Genomic DNA, 17349 nt, shown 5'->3' on the forward strand with positions numbered 1-17349 from the left:
TAATAATAATAGACCAGTAGGATTTTGTTGACCACTCTTCCTCTTCTCCCCATTCAGTCCAATTGCATGTAGAGGCAGCCACGTGTGTTTGCTGCCATCTAGTGTACAGATGCAAATACGGCAATACTTTAAACCAACTTCCCATTTGCAGCCTCATCTCTAGGGAAAGTGTATGTCATAGTCCAGTACACCATCACACTTATTAGTACTCTTCACCTTATATTCGCCCTCAGTATTACAGTGCACATATCTGCTTTCTGTTTTGAACTCATCGTATTACATTTTTTAAAAGATACTTTAAGACAAAATTACATTTTCCACTTTTATTTTCCATTGCACAGTAATCTCTATCTACAGAATTTCTAAACTTTTTGTGGCAGCAGATAAAGTCAAACATCCATGTGAAAGTTGCATAAAACTGTACAAGAAAATTGGCTACAATGAGAAAAATACTGCAACCCACTGATAACTGTTGAATCCAGGACAGATGGCATATGGCAGACAGGACTCCCTCTTTTAGTTCGAGTGTGTGGATTGTTTCGGATAAGAATACTGCATACTGTAGTGTATGGACAAGAAACAACTCAATCAAAGATGAAAACAAAAAAAAAGTAATATTGGAAAAAAAAAAGAAACAGAAACAGTTGGGTCAGAGACACTGAACAAGGTTTCAGGGATGACCTCTTGCTAAAACTAGTTATTTCTCCTGAAGTTTTTTTTTTTTTTTTTTTTCTCCTCTTCACTTTGGTGGGGGGAAAGACAGAGCAACCTACCAACATCCACACCACAATGCTTACTAAACACAAAAGGCCAAATCTGTAGCTGTGGAACCAACAGAGTCAGTGGAAGACTCACTGGAGGAAGAGAGCATTCAGAGGACGAAGGCAAAGACTGAAAAGTGAAGGAGAGTCGAAGCATGTGTGCAAAGACTGAACATGCACAGGATAAATTAAACCAGAATTTAGAGGTCATCCTCTAGTTGCTCATTATCCTATTGTTACCTTTTTATCATTGGTGGCTTTACTTAGTGTAACAGACACTTGACTGGACGCAGACTGCTGACTGGAGAGACTAGGACATCAACATCAATTATTAAACAACCAAAACCTAATATCTCCAATGATACCACTTGAACACATATGAACACACCCCTGACAGAGAGAAAAAAAACACACACACTCTCATACAAACACACACAGATGAATACCATAAATATTGTTGTGTTTAAGGTGTAGTGGAATGGTTCAGATATTTGTTTTAAAGGAAACAGCCTTATCAACCAACAGTTAGGCCACTTTAAACATTAAACATTAGTCCCAATGTTACATTGTTTTGACATATTGTGATACAATAGTACTATAAATGGCTGAGTTCCATTGCAACTTGCTCCTTTTCTTGAACCCTGAAAAGTGATGAAGATAATATTCGTAAATGGACCTGATCCTGGGTCTGCACTCCATGGGTGAAGCTATACTGTATTACACATGATATAGTACAATATGCTGTCTGGTGTTGAGACTCATGGAATGACGAGCCAAATGATAACGCAATGGAAAAGCTAAAGCAACTCTTTGGCGTCAGAAAAAATATGGCCTCTCTCCTCTTATGTTGCTCGGGCAACCTCAACATTTACTTTCCAGTTGGTCTTAGATTGTCAAACTATTTACTTATATACAAATAAAGGTTAAAAGCCTGGTAGACAGAGAGATGCACCACATTTGAGCTTTACTGCAAATATGGATATAGAAACAAGATAATGAAGGTGAACGTTTCTGACACCAAACATAACTGTCTCTTGCACCTCAATAAATAAATATTAACAAAGAAATCACACAGACAACATTCTCATACAGACAACTGTCAGAAAAAATTGAAATATGTTTGCCTTCAAGGATCACTTGTCCATATCTCTATTATCCTCCAGAAATTAATACACATGAATAAGATTTCTACTTGTGTGTACCTCTATCTCCATGCTGATGTGTACTCTTGAATTGGGAAACTCCCAAAAACCCATCAAATCTGGCTAGACTATTAGCGTATTCAACACAGATCTCATCAGCATTTGTTGTCACACCCACAGACTAAGCCAAACTGTGGAAGCTTATGGCATTAGAGGGTGAGGGAGGCAGTTAACGTCACTTCAGATAGGACAATAAATGAAATCCTCAGGTCAACTATAAACTTGTGGTTCATACGTACTTGCTTTAAGACTCCAGAGTCAAGAAATCCGATTTAGCCGTGTCAGTGAAAACTAAATGATATATGCCTTTTATATCCTTGCCCTCCTTTTAGATTCCAGCCCTTTTCATAAGGAGAAATTAATTTGAGTTGTTAGACAAAAGCCACAAAACAGATTTTTCAACAAATCAAATATCATCCACTTTCACAACAATAGAAAAATAAGAGATTTTCCAATAATACAGACAGAGCAAAAAACCCAACGAATAACAAATAGAGGAATGGCAAGAAAATAGAAATTAACGCACACACACACTGTTGGTAACGATATGAAAGTCTGTAAGATACAGAGGAGAGTCTAAAGTGAAATATCCAGTGTACATCAGAATAAGTTGCTTTTATCCCTGTAACTCTCTGCATAGAGGAGGCATCACTGTTGCAGCACTGCCTGTGGCTCTCCAACGCTGCCTCCTTCGGCCATCACACCCTGCTCCTGTCTCCTCGTTGAGTTATCCCTTTTCTTAGTACTTGTCACTCGGAGGTGGATACAGCGTTGCACATTTATTAGATTTAGGTATATATAATGATGTACTTAGATTCTTTTTCCTTCTTTTTACATCTTAAGAATTTTTTGTAGTCTGTTTCTTCTTTACGCGTTTGTCTTTTTTGAGCTGTGTTCGTCGGTTTGAATACTGGCCCCAGTGCGCGCGGAGTGGAGACAACAGTAAAGGACATTTTGGCAAATGAGAATGAAGAATCTCCAAGTGCGTGGGCCAGTTGGCTACCTCGGAGGAGAGGCTCAACAGAGATAAACAAAGAGACAAGAACATAAAAAAAGACACCTTTTATTTGCTCCCACTGTAGTTTGTCCGTCCTCCCTGTTTACCTCTCAGTTCCACCCTAAGACTGAGGTAAGAACAGTATTCAACATTGTGCTAGGGAATAAAATCCCAAGTGTCCCATTGAAGAAGGCTTGGAGGGATGGATGAATGGACAGGCGGATGGGAGGGGGGTCACGGTGAGTCCAAGTGAGCCGATGGAAGGTGACAGTTGTGGCCATGGAGCTCTGCTCCTCCGCCGTCACTGATCAGAACTGGTACCACTTTTTGTCTTTGCATTTCAGCATCATCTGAAAACAGAGGAAATGTTGGGGTGAGAACATGGTTCAAAATATGAGGAATACCTTTCTAAATGCTGAGTTGATTTTCATGATAAATTCGAGGTTTAAAAATCCCTCGTCAACTACTATTACAACTACTACTACTAGATTTTATGTTGTAAAATGACGATCTGTAATTTTGGTTCACCTGGTCAAATTGTAAACATTACAGGAAACAGGAGACTTCACATATTTTAGAATCTGTGTCTATTTCATCTCTGAAAAGGAAATGAAGCGAGACTGCCTCTGTCTGACGAGTGAGCTCCCTAACAAGAGTACTGTGAATTTTCCACAGGCATATACTGCCCTCTAGTGAGTAAATAGTTTAAGTGAGTTATATTTCTGAGATGCAGCTCAGTATTCAGGAGTATATACAAGATTCCATTGCATTGCACCATATGTTAGATTTTTAAACATCTTCAGTTACGTCATGGGCGTGTTTGGAGAAGGAGTCTGCGCTGGCCATCATGGCGGCTGTTCTCTCCTCCAGCTCGCCCAGTTTCTGGCCTCTTTCATCCAGGGCTATCCGGGCGCGCGCCAGATCACCAACCACACCAGAGGCCGCCCCTTTCATGCCCTCGATGCCTCCCGGGCCTGGGATGTGCTGGGCCAGACTTCTGGATGCTTTTCCAGATGCTATCTCACCAACTGAGTTAAAAGATGAGAGGAAAAAACAGAGAGAGAGTGCAGGTGAGAGGGTGCATCAATTAAAGAACCTCTGTATATTTGGACACGTTTAGGTTTAGCATACATAGCTCCTCTCTGTCCAGTGACTGTGCTCCACCCCCAAAGAGACCTTTGAAGAACCCTCTGTTGGGTGCCTCTGGTGTCTCCACTGGTGTAAAAAGCTCACCCAGCATCTCCTGAAACAACAACAACACACACTTACTCAACATACAATTTAACTGCCTGTGTCTATACATACAGCGTTAAATAATCTCACAACTGTCTTAAACGACGTTTTTTCTATGCAGAAACTATGTGGTTCTCATACATAATTTTCAAACTTTATGAAATATTTAAACCCCAAAGCCTGAAACATCATTAAATTCACATGCATTCTGCCCTGTATATAGAACTGACCTGTAGGTTCTCACAGATGTCCTGGCTGTAGGTGATCCTCTGGATCTCAGTGGGGGAGCAGAGGTACATGGCCTGACCCAAGTTGGTGAAGCAGAACGTCCTGGCTATCCGCATGTCTGTCAAAGGCAGGTAGTTTACATCCATGAGTGGTCTCAGTCCCGGCACACTAGACAGAGGGCACAGAAATGATTTCAGTCATTTTAGATTTAAAGAAAATTGTAAGATGCCAATAAATTGTTTTTATATTATATCCTTGATCAGCACCTAAACACATGATCACTATGGTAGTACATGTTATAGAGCATATATTTCAAGTTTTATCACCATCACTGACTTTTTACCATTTCAAACTTTAAGGACAATGAGGACAGTGTTCATTGAGGACAACATTCATTCACTCTGACCATTGAACAGGCAACGAAGCAGACACACACACAGACAGGGAGACAGCTGGGCATTTTTGATTGATCGGACACTCATGGAGGGCTGTTCTGTTTGTCTCTCTCCTCCGGGGAAGTGAGGATTAATGAGGATGAGCGACAGACTAATACACCCCGTCTCACTTAAGCCCTTCCACACGCTGCATGTAATCAACCCGGTATGTCTGTGGGTGTGGGCAGTCCCTAACCTTTGCACGGCAGTAGTGCTGAAGCGTTAGGTTAGCGTTGGTGTTAATGGATCGTAGTCAATGGAAGATTTATGTAAGGACGAGGGTCTGAAAATGTGTGTGCATGTGCTTGTTTCTGACTTTGAATGATAACTTGAGCAAACAGAAACGTTTAATTGAGGACAAAATACGATGATTCTATCTTCCTTGGAGGTGACAGCATTTATTTCTGCCATTTCAAGTTTCTGACAATCGGTTTCCACCACACTGGAACTTCAGCAACAGTTGTTATACACTTGTCGAATATAGGGAGTTATGAATGAATACATGACATAACAAAGTTAGCACTGAGAACAAGACTGTATCAAGGATAACCCCATCATCGCATTGAAGTGATACTGAAATCTGCTGTTTGACCGTAAACATTCACCGCATGTACAGTAAGTTAGCAGGCAGTGAGTGGAGGCTATGGTAAGCTTGGATACACACATTGATTAAAAACGACTCCAATAGTGACATAATGAAGAAAACATCCAAATAAACTCAAACTATTTCTGCAGCCTAATCCGCTTCTCCATAGTTCATCTGTGCGGTCAAATCAATGTACCGAATAATTCTGCTGTTGCAAAAATATGGCTAAATCATGCATGCATGACCCTGATGAGCTCATAAGCAGGCATCTGTGCCCGCCTCCAGCTCCTCTATTGGTCAGAACTGATCTAGCCTGGCCCTCTCGATGCCTGGCTTACAGTTTGACACAGCATTTAATTTTTTATGTCCTTTTCATGGCAATAATGACCAATACTGGCAAAAATATGGACACTCAAGCGACACAAAGTTTGAAAACTCTTGTCTGTGAAAGTAATGAAACACAGAGCACAACAGAAGGTGAATCTACTTAAATCTGAAGATAAGTGCATGATTTATCCAACCTGACTTTGATTGATACATTTTAATAATAACCAGCTATTTTCGTCTGGCACAGACAGACGTGCCTCTCACCTGAGGGTCATGATGTGGCCATTGGCACAGAAGCACGCCACACACACGCCTTGGCTCATCTGCACCACATCTGCCCGCAGGATGAAGGAGGTTTCTGTAATACTGTGTTTATAGATGCAGGTCTGGGAGGGGAGGGAAATGACTTTGGCCTGTTTCTCTGAACACACCACAGCATACTGGCTCTCATTGAGGTCCTGAGAGGTGGAAGGGGACACCGAGACGGGCCTCCGCTTACGGACCTTCTCTCTTTCTTCACCATCTGCTGTAACGTTGGGTTCATACCAAGGCTCATAAGGGGGGGGCAGCAGGGAACCTGATGAGTCTAGGAAAGCCATCCGTGAGACGCTGCCCTTCAGCCGCACCAACATGCCTAAATGAATGGAAGAAAAGGACTTGTTAGTAAAATTTTATTCTAAATTCAGGGGCTTTGTTTTTCATTGTGCTTTTTTATGATAGACAATATTATGGGCATCATAGCACTGTCTACATCTACCATCTCCCATCCCTCTCTCCCTCCCTGCTGATCTCTTAGTACCCACCAGTGGGTGAAATGATAACTGGCTGCAGTTGCCGTTGCTCCCCAGCAGGTGGCAATGTGAGAGCTAGAGCCAGCACAGTGCCCAGAGAGGTGCCCACATACAGGCAGGGTGTCAAAGTGCTGTCCCCCTTCCTGGCGAAGGTTTCACAAAACTGGAAGGAGCTGATGGCCTCTCGTGCTTCCTTGTCAATGCTGGTGACACTGGAGGAGCGTGAGCGGCTGAAGGAATTGTCCCGGTGGTCTAATGGGTTGGCACCCCGTGGCGGGCATACAGACAGGAGGACAGTAAGGAGAAAACAGAGAGAGGTAAAGCACCCGCAAAGCAGCATAGTGACAAGACAGACAATACACATGTGGACACTGTACTGCACATACAAATTTAAAAGTGAACAGTTTTTCATATTGTGAATGAAACACTAAATTGCAATTGGGTTGACATTTTACAGCAAACTCGAGACATACCAGTTAGGTAACAACTGTATTTGTTTTACAACTGATTTTTGTAAGATATTGACAACATGGATACAGAAGACTGGGCAAGAGTGTGGGCCTGCATTCTTAACAGTGGGCAAATGTATAAAACGCTGCTCTCATTTTATCTCTATGACAGATGAATCGGATAATGCTAAACAGTAAACAGAGCAGCATCACCTGAATTCTAATTGATGGTGACTTAATATTATACATACTTTACATTATGTGTCATAAAATATGAACAAATCCTATGCAGTTATTCATTTGAACATTTTCACAGACCGATCAACATTTTAAAAATGTTCCATCCTAAATCAGCAGTTTTAGTGGTATGAAATAACCGGCTATCAGGCACATTGGTGTATAACACTGTAATAAGAGTTCCAGTGTCATACACTGCAGTGACTGATGACAAGAGTACAGGTATATGGCATACAAATACAAGTATACAGATGTTGGCACTTGCACATTTTAATTTGACCCTAAAAAAAAAATCAAACAATATCCCATCCAATGCGGCGCTTTAGAGGAATGTGGTGCACCCCTGAAGGAGAAAACGTGTCTTATTCTTTTAAACACTGATAAAATTTCTATTTGGGAAACTTTAAACCGACCAATCAGACAGAGGAAGGAAAGACATGAAGAACACAGAAGAGAAAGAGAAAGCTGCAAAAGTTACAAGAAAGCTTTATGGTGAGATGGAGTGTGCATAGTTTAGCTTAGCACCACTGACCTCTAGATGAACCCCCACCAAGGTCAAAAAGTGGGAGTCGGAGCGCAGCAGAAAATTTCCTACTGAATTTATTCCAACACTTTTATGTAGCTCAATAAATTTCAATTCTGGTCAGATCAGTGCTACTTATGTCTCATGCAAACTTAAGAGAACATCTGCGCAGCTTGCCAATTTTGAGGCTAATAACCAGATAAAACTGGACTAATGGAATGTGGTGAAGTCCAGTTGAAGTGAGAAAGATATACTGCATTTCCATACAAATTGTTTGGAGACACGAAGTCAAGGCTTACCCAACTCTGGCTTTAGCTCAGTAGGCAAGCTTAATTTCCGTGACATCTTTGCTGGAAAAAAGAGAACATCCCTCTTTACAAACACACGTCTAAGCTAACACACGATGCCATGCAAAGCTAGATAACCAGCATTGGGCTAGGAAATACACAAAAACAACAAAAGGCTGTGCAACAACTGCCGGGGGATTGGTTAATTGACTAGAGGAGCCAAAATGCTTTACACAGGAGAGGACGCTGCGTCAGTGCTGAGAGACAACCCTGTGTATCACAGAGGCATGCTGTGAGAGACAAAACAAAGGTGACCTCTGATTGCACAATGTACCAGAGAGGACTGGTACAGTAAGACACATCAAAACTGCACAGCCATTCAGGACCCTCATGCCACAGGAGCATGCACCAAGAACAAGAAAGTAACAGGAAACAGAAAATACTGAACAAGAAATGGAAGAAGACAGTGGAAAAGATGGTCAAAAGTTATTGAGGTAGACTACTGCTAGTTACCATATAGTCACCTACTTAGACATATATTTATATTTTATGCTCTTTTTTTATTAATAACTATGAAACACACTCACCCAAAATGGTCTCAACTAGAACAAAATACACTTGATTACTGTATGTGTGCAAATCATTTGTAGCCCTGGATCACATATCATTCCATCTTTTAAAAGAGTTAACTTGTAAATAGAGATAACAATGACTAAATAATTTCTCTATCTGCAGGAGTAAGAAGTAGGAGAATCTCGAGATGATAAGAGAGGACATTCATCACATGTGCAATGAAATGTTACGTTCACTAATGGTAGTTATAAAGTAAGTAAGTTATGTCTAGCTAGTTGTGTTTGTTTGTTTGACAGAAAGCCACTTTATCAAAGAAAAACAATCTACAAAAACCCTCTAAACAAGCCTGTGACATCCTTAATACCCTAAAGCTCAAGCTGGGCTGGGTTTAACTTGGCTGGTTTAAGTTGGGTTGGGTCACCAAGCTCCATGAACCAATGACAGCAATAACCACATCTCCCTCGCAGATAGCTAGCAGGAGGATCGGAAAAAAAGGCACTAGTTTAACAGGGTTCAGACTAATTAAATGAAGTCAAGATAGTTAAAAAGAATCTGTGACACTGATTTGAGAAGGTATTGTCTGGGCAAAGTCAAAACTCCAGTCTCTGAGGTAGCAGTCATTTCCGAAACCCACTCATTGCCATGTGAATCTGAAAGAAAGAACCCTTCAACAATGAAAAAAAGTATTACTTTCGATTGGTCAGGAAATAATTATCAATTTCATCAACACACACTGACGATACACAGAGACAGTTGGACAGATGAGGTGCTCTCCGCTCTGTGGTGCCATCATACTGTACTATGGACAGAGAATACCAGTCATATAACGTACACAAAGGATCTGTTGTACGGGGTCAGGACAGATGTCACACGCAGGCACATTTACAATATGACACTCATGCTACATACATGTAGCATGCAATGTGTGTCTAAAGTAACTACGCTGCATTGTGTGTACATAAACAGTTGAATCCTTGCCCTGCTACCAGGTTAGCCTCTGCTCCGCGAGCTTTCAGTTCTCTGTGTATAGCTTTCTAACCATGCACTTTTGTACTTAATATTCGAGTACACTCATAAAATATGACCACTTTATCATTTTAAACCAAGAAAAAACTACTTTTGTGTATAATTTAATACAGTGAGAACCAAAGGATAGTGGAACAGAAGCTAACCCAGAAGTGTCTATTCTATATAGTCTATTTCTTCGCACTGTGGTGACCATGATACAGAGGACAGAGACAGGAGGGGACAGATCTGAACTTTTTGTTCTGCCTACACAGCCTCTCAGGAAAATCTTTGGCCAATCTTACCTCCTCTACCACCTCCATTGTAGAATTGCTGTAGATTGCTGTTTGACGTCAACACTTTTGGGGGTGTAAGGGGGAAAGTAAAGTACAGTAAATGTGCAGTTAGAAACACGCTTTGGCTCGTCACTACACACAAGCTATCACCGTTTACCCAGAGAAAGCAAAGTGACTTATTAATTTCAGTAAAGCTGACTCAAACACACAGTTTTCTGATGTAAAACACTGTGCACTAAATATAGATTCACCAATGTGAATATAATGATTGTCAATATAATGACAAAAAGGCAGGGTAACCCTAGTCAGGGGAGGCTCTGATCCTTTTTAATCTCACAGATGTTAAATGTCTACATGACATTTACATTTCTATTGATTTGAGGAAAAGGGGGATCTGTGGGGTAATAATATGTTTTTCTTTTAGTTTTCTTTTTCACTATGTGTAGATCCTCACAATGTTAAATGCACAATAAAGTCCATCTTATTGCAAGCGGTTTAGCATCAGTAATTGTAAGCAACCATATTAAGTTATTTTGCCACTAAGCTGGCACTAATGGAGTCATTCTGCATCTTGCTTCAAGGTAAACCATCTGAAACTGCATGAAAAGAAATGTAGATTATTCCGTCCGACTGGAAGACTTTATCACTTACCAAAAAAAACCCAAACACTTATCCCGAGACAAAATGACTGTTAAGGCCGGCATTTTTTTTTTTGGCAGGAAGGCACCTTATCTCTCTCTGTCCTATGAATAATGCAGAGCAGACAGATGTATCAGACCACAGTCTGGTGGCACCAGACATGGGGGGGCTGGGACAGCCATCATACCTGGAAACAGACTCCAGACTTTGAGATTTGTTTTCTGTCTGACCTTTTTAAAAAGCTCCTTATTTTCGGTATGCTAATGCCAAGCTACCCCTAATGAGATGGATCTGGGCTGTTCTGTCTTCAAGCACCTTCAGCTGAAATACTAATGACGTAGATTAAGAAGGAGGCCAGTAAAAGAGCAACAGAGCATCTTACTGTTGCAACACACAATGTAGTTCTTTTACACGATCATCAGTGGGTCAAATATTGCAATGGTGGCGGCGGTGCAGAAATGACAGTGCTTTTTATTTTTTTTGCATTTGGTCATATTCACTGTCATGAAACCTGCTTAATATGACAATGTTCTGTACACATCTGCTTCAGTGCAGTGCATCCAGACATAATTAAATGTTCAACTGAAAGAAGATACCTGTAAAATTATGCAATTATTCAGTAAATACCCAAAGCCCTTCAGGTTGAACTTTTACTTTTTCAGCATACAGCCTATTTACATTAATGTAAATTAATGGGTTTCTCAACCAGAATGCAGAGTTTTGTTTAACAGTTTCATTCATTTTATAACTCCTAGCTGTCGCACTGAATTAGCATCATGGGGATTGGATCATTTACAGCCTATAACCCAGTTTTCCAGGATACAATATGAGATTAAAACAAATCTATTCCTGTCTATTGAACTCTGCAAAGTGGCAAGAGAATGCATGCAAAAATGGGAAAATACTCTCAAAAACCCATAAACGTATGGTAATAAACTCAAACAGTGCAACTCTAAAGACTGTGGCAGAGTGAAATTGACAGCCAGACAATTTTATGCTTCAACAAAAAGCCCCTCTGTATAGTTCCAGTTTGGTGAGCAACAATTTCAATGAAACAGTATTAAAAGTAGGGGCTCTTTTGAAACATTAATCTTCTTTCCTAACCAACGCCTCTCTTGCATTCAAATACACAGTATTATTGGTGTATATTTGACTGGTTCACTGTTTGGGTTTCACGTCTAGATCACACGAAGCTGCTGCTGTATTTCTCCGGCTTTTCTTTTAATAAGACACTGAAGGACATGTTACCTGAAGTAGGAGACTTGCAACGGTCCTCTGACGTGGCTGAGCCCTCGTTGATGTCACACAGACCTGAAGCAGAGATCAACAGTTCAACTCATGAAATACATTCTGTGAGCAAATAACACAAGCCTTTTTTACTTCATCATATGCATGCCAGAGAACCTCAGACATGAGCTGGGATTGCAGGATGTATTGGGTTTGTATTGGACCACATGTAATGGACTATGTATTGGACTATATATAGGTCTGTCCTGTGTTCCTTTCATGCATCTTAAATGTTTCTTCTCTATCCAGTTTTAAGTCTAATTCCTCCCTTTGCCGCATGCATGTTTGTGTGTGTGTGTGCGCGCGTGCGTGTGTGTGACATTGTCCTGTGAGGCAGAAAACCAAGCAGACAGCAGTCCCTGTTGACGGAGAAACACAGCTGGACGCCTGATTACTGCTCACGCTCGCCAAGCTCTGACAGGTGCCAGCCCACTGCTCACCAGTCACTGACACCAGATGCTCTGTGTGTATTTACATGTGCACGTGCTTGTGTGTACTGCATGCGTGTACGGGCATTAGTCTGTGCGTGTCTCTGCGTAGTTGCGTTGCATATTTGTGCATCAACAGTCAACAACAACAAATATAAATCCCTCAGGATCCGCATACACACAGCTGACTAATTCATCCATCAAAGTTTTGCTTAAGTATGGGCGGTACATCATCATGACACTGCGGCATCCTCTGTGCAGCTGCACTGCCATCATCTTACACAGGGTGGCAGTGTGTCCATACTGAAAGCATCTTATGGTCTATCAGTGGTAAGATGAGGCTGCAGTGGCAATGTGTGTAAAAGGGATGGGCTATGACAGAGAGTGTGTGTGTGAATGAAAAGGATGGAGAGAGACAGATGGACAAAGGAAGAGACAGTATTGGTTTTATCATTGTGATTTGTTGTGTGCCAGTCTCATGAACTATGACTGGATAGCATCATTTTCGATGCAACGTGTGTTGTTGTTTGACTTCATGTGTTCTCATTTTTGGATCAGTTCACAGAGCCGTTCTGGGACGTTGGACCTGTGAGGTTACCGGAGTCTAAGCAATCATTGCTAGTAGGCTCCACCGGCACAAACCCATCATTATGTTCACCGAAAGACTGATTATAATTCTAACCCAGACCTTTTACTGAAAATAAACCTTGAATACAAAATCTGATTTTGCTCCTCGGTATGTTCCACAAGTTATTTTTTAATAAACTGCTACGATTTCATGAAAGCTGCTGCGTGTTTGTCCACCTCCGTTAGGCTCTATTCACACTGCAGCTTTATATGGTTGTCGGTCCCCCAAAAGTTGGCAAGTGGTATTTATGTTGTGCGAGGGCAGGATTTGCAGGTCAACTCAGTCAGATGTGGGAACACAATTATAACTTAATGGCACAAATAAAATGAAGCTGGACATTAACAGTAGGTAGTAACGCAATAAATGGAAAGACTATGATAGGAAATGGCCAGCCCTATGTTCGCCATCAATGAGGATCTGACTTACACATATGCAGTACCTGATGTACAGCACTGTATGTAAATGACACACAGAGCAAGAATTTTGCTATTATAAACATGACTTTAAAATTCAAGAGCCATTTGGTTCTCACAGTACTTGTGTGAATGTGTGTGAATATACATGTGGACTTGAATTAACAACTATGGCTGTTGAGTGTAAAGAAATAGAGAATAGACATCTTGTGATCTCCTGCTTAGCCCAGAGTGACTTGCAAGTTTGGCTAGTTTTTGAGTTAGGGCAAGAAAGTAAACTTCTACTGTTGTGTGTCAGAAAAGTTTTTCTCTTATTCTTATCCTTCTGATCCCCTTTCCTCATTACCTCCAGAGGGCTGTCGTGTCTTTCTTGGCGAGCGGGGCTGTCTCTGGTAGGGGTCACTGGAGCCGTAAAGCTCGACCGTCCCCAAGTTGAGCACCACCGTTTTCTGGATGTAGTCCACCACTGCCAGACCGTTACTGTTGCCAAACACCACACTGGGGAGGGGTGATAGAGTGAGGGAGAAAGTGGAAAAAGCAGGGGAGGGGGAGACAGATGAAAAGACAGAGAGAAAAGGAGAGATTGCAATGAGAAACATAGTTCTGAGATTTGATTTAGTTTTTGGAGCTAAAACGACTGTAGTCAGAGCACAAAAAACAGCTAGCATTTCCAAATTTTCTTGGCAGTCATACATCAGCACTGGCTGTCATTGTAGTCTTGAACAGTTGCTGCTTAAATTGAAAAATTGTATGCATGTACATATTTCGTATTGCATATTTTGTCTTCATAACACAAAACACAAAAATAATGGGAACTTTTCAGAAAACACTTATACTTGGTTATAGTCTAGTTACTTTTCGTATACTTACAGGCCATAGGAGGAATTGAGCGCCAGACTTGTGATCTGCTGAGGAGGCTCTCCACTCACCCACACTAACTGGACCACCAAATCTACCTGGTAGCCAGGAGACTGCTTCAGAGGCGTACTGCGCACTCTGGAGAGGAGGAGACAGTGGGGAGTGGAGACGGCAAAAGAAAACAAAGAGGAGCAAAGAATGAAAGGGAGAAGCATACAAAATAAGCTTTCAGAAAGAGAATGACAAGTGGTGCAGCTGCTGCTCTGAAACAGTTATGTGTTGAGGGTCTGGCATGAGTGGCTGCAAGGGGATGATGGGGAGGCTGTGGCTGAGAATGCTTCAGGCGCTGACTAAGTCTGTGCAAGAGTGCTTGAGGCAAAAGGCAAGACTCTTGTGTATATGAGTGTGCATGAGAATGTGTGCAGGCGCTCTGGTGCTGTCGAGAATTCATGCAAGTGCTTCCGTATGTGTGCGTGTTTCATACTTGAGGCAGGGAATGTTGCCTCCGTCAGAGTTGTTGCTGCTGGTGGAGGGGTGCGAAGGTGGGCCGCTTGTCTGGGGGGAGGCGCCGGGGGTGGGATGTGCCGAGGTCTGTTCTCCCCCTCCGCCCCCGCCGTCTGGAGACTCTATGTCGTTCAGCTCGTACTGCATTCGCACCTCTAGTAACTGTATGAGACACACAGAGGGGAAGATATTAGATTTATAAAGGAGGAGATGATCAAAATTATGATAAGGTCACAGATCGTTTGTAAACAGCAATTCTTTGTGAATTCATCTGAGGATGAGAATAGTCTATGTAGTGAGTGACATCCACACACATTCATAGTGTCACTTTGACACAGGAGATTGGTTTGCCGTCTATGTGTACTTGTGTGTGTGGGTAGATTAAGAGTCAAAGAGGTCCTCCAATACTTGAATATTCCATTCCTTCTACGTTCTCCTTCGGGCAACTTCTCTGCAACCTCCACCTTCACACACACACTTTTCATAAACTCATCTCTTTTGCATTCTGTCAGTCTAATTAGCCCCACTGACATGTGGGAGTGAAGAGTGATCAGTGCCCCTCTTCACATTCTCACTCCCGTCTATCTCGGTCTTCCTCTACCTTCAATTCTGCAAGGTTATAGAGAGGTGTTTGACCTTGTGCAAAGGGAGGCTGCTCTCCTAATTACAGCTTGCTGCACCTGCAAGTCTAGTTCTGATCCATATCCCAGTCACACACTTGGAAGGCAGGAAAAAGTACTTAGGCTTTTTTCTGACACAAACGTCAACACTCACTGGCAGTCACCCACAGGAGAAGCTTCTAACGGGTAGGTGGGCTGATTTGGATCAGTCTCCAAATCAGCTGCAAGGTGAAAGGTGCCTTAAGCAAGGCACTTGAACTCTACAGATTCATGAAAACTTTTTACTGTGAGCCCGGTTTGTTTTGTAAAGACAAGTGGATGGTGAGGCCAAGCAGTGCTGAACACATAACGTACACCAGCTAAAAAATTAAAATTCATTTACAGACCTGCGGGGAAAAGCACATCGCAGCACCTCCCACGTACTTTGATTGACAAGTGATCTCTGTCTAGAGCAAGTCTAGAACAGCAACACCACAGAAATGAGCGCTTCGCAAACAAAAATGCAGCCAAAATTTTAAATAAATAAAGTATCTTGCTGGTAACATATTTAACACTCCACTGCTCCAGTGACCAACAGCAGAAATTAAGCATATATGCACGCTCACACTTGCAATATAAGTGCTGTGAGCACGCACACAGATTAAACAGCATTTCTCTTCTCTTTGCCATTAAACATTGGCTCCCATCACACCCCCAAGTACTTATGCCGCTATTAAGGCAGATTATAATGACAGTCTAGCTTTGCTTGTTCACTGCACTGTCTGTTGGCATGGCAACCATACTGCCTTTGACTGGACAGATCTCTGACTGCATGCATGTGTATTTCAACTTCTTAAACCAGTACAGAAAGTGGATGATGAGGGCAACTTACAAAAATGTATTCTTTATAGAGAGTTACATAGTTGTATTATGTCTATTATTTGTGTCCATGTCTGTATGCTTGCAAGTGTCTTACAATAAAAGAGTAGAGAAGAGAAAATGGATGTGTTTTCTGTAACTGTACTTAAAATTAAACATTTAACCCAGATTATAAACCGTCGCCCACCTGAACCACCTCAGTAGTTACTTCCAGCTTGCTGAAGCGGTAGATGATAACATTGGCTGACACTCCAGCCACACACAGCATTCGGCTCTCAGGGCACCAGGCCATGATCTGAATAGCAAAGGGGTCTTCATCTGACACCTCAGTGCTGCCCTTGTCCTCCTTGGACCGGTTTCTGTCAAACACCTTGGCTGTTTTGAGCTTGTAGAGCACCTGGAGCATTACTAAGGAAAAGGGAGAAAAAGGAGAAATATCAGTTGCAATCCAGGAGCAGCTGACATATAGAATATGACTACTATATAACTAGTATAAAACCAGAGAGAATGAGATGCTTTGACCTTGAAATAATTAATTATTTTCAAAAGAAGAAAAAGGCTGGTACCCACATTTTGAAATACATTTGCAAAATACATTTTCATCTAAATTTTCACAGCAGTTTTGGGAGATTTCCTTTCCTTTAGGTTCTATTTCTTCTTCAAATTGTAACTGAAGCTCAAAATGTCCTTTGACAATTTTGTGGAACAAAAACAAAGAACAGCCACTGAGAGAACTCACTTGCAGAGGCATCCCAGAACTTCACAGTTCCATCGGCATGCCTGGGAATTCAGGAGAGGCAGAAAAAGACAAGATAAAAGTAGACGATCGAGTGAACAAGAGAGAGATGAATTTCAATTTCTGTCCTGTTCTCTTGCCTGTTGAGTGCTAGCATGATCAAAATAAATCAGTTTCTGACATTTGCAGTATAATAATCTCTTTAATATCAATAAAATACACTTCTCACTTTCAAAAATATGTTGTATTACTTCATTATAAAAGCATTTACATCAACATCTAATGCTTAAGTAATAAAGCTAAATGAGCCAAATATCAATAAACTAACAGAGCTTGTTTCCTCCCCTGCTCATCACCATAGATCTCTTCTTAAGAGCAATGTCGCTAATAAACTTCACCCAAGGTTGTTCATTGTTAGTAGGTAACCAATAAGTGTACTCTATAGACAA

At 41.5% G+C, this 17349-nt stretch overlaps 1 protein-coding gene across 1 annotated transcript in view; it reads right to left on the reverse strand.

Annotated features, from left to right (window-relative positions):
- Positions 1–3268: 3268 nt before the first annotated feature.
- The window catches only part of stxbp5a (syntaxin binding protein 5a (tomosyn)), an 82616-nt gene continuing 68535 nt past the window's right edge, over positions 3269–17349 (reverse strand). Inside the window, exons 14-27 of the mRNA XM_070849416.1 lie at positions 16904–16944; positions 16352–16572; positions 14667–14848; positions 14195–14320; positions 13671–13822; positions 11817–11879; positions 9939–9992; positions 8068–8118; positions 6572–6811; positions 6033–6402; positions 4424–4589; positions 4092–4203; positions 3768–3988; positions 3269–3310 (exon numbers count right to left, since the gene is read on the reverse strand). Of these exons, the coding sequence (XP_070705517.1) occupies positions 3269–3310; positions 3768–3988; positions 4092–4203; positions 4424–4589; positions 6033–6402; positions 6572–6811; positions 8068–8118; positions 9939–9992; positions 11817–11879; positions 13671–13822; positions 14195–14320; positions 14667–14848; positions 16352–16572; positions 16904–16944 (2041 nt within the window). The remainder of the gene's footprint in view (positions 3311–3767; positions 3989–4091; positions 4204–4423; positions 4590–6032; positions 6403–6571; positions 6812–8067; positions 8119–9938; positions 9993–11816; positions 11880–13670; positions 13823–14194; positions 14321–14666; positions 14849–16351; positions 16573–16903; positions 16945–17349) is intronic.

Source organism: Pempheris klunzingeri, chromosome 18, assembly GCF_042242105.1.
Source record: "Pempheris klunzingeri isolate RE-2024b chromosome 18, fPemKlu1.hap1, whole genome shotgun sequence".
In the NCBI taxonomy this organism is placed as follows: Eukaryota; Metazoa; Chordata; class Actinopteri; order Acropomatiformes; family Pempheridae; genus Pempheris; species Pempheris klunzingeri.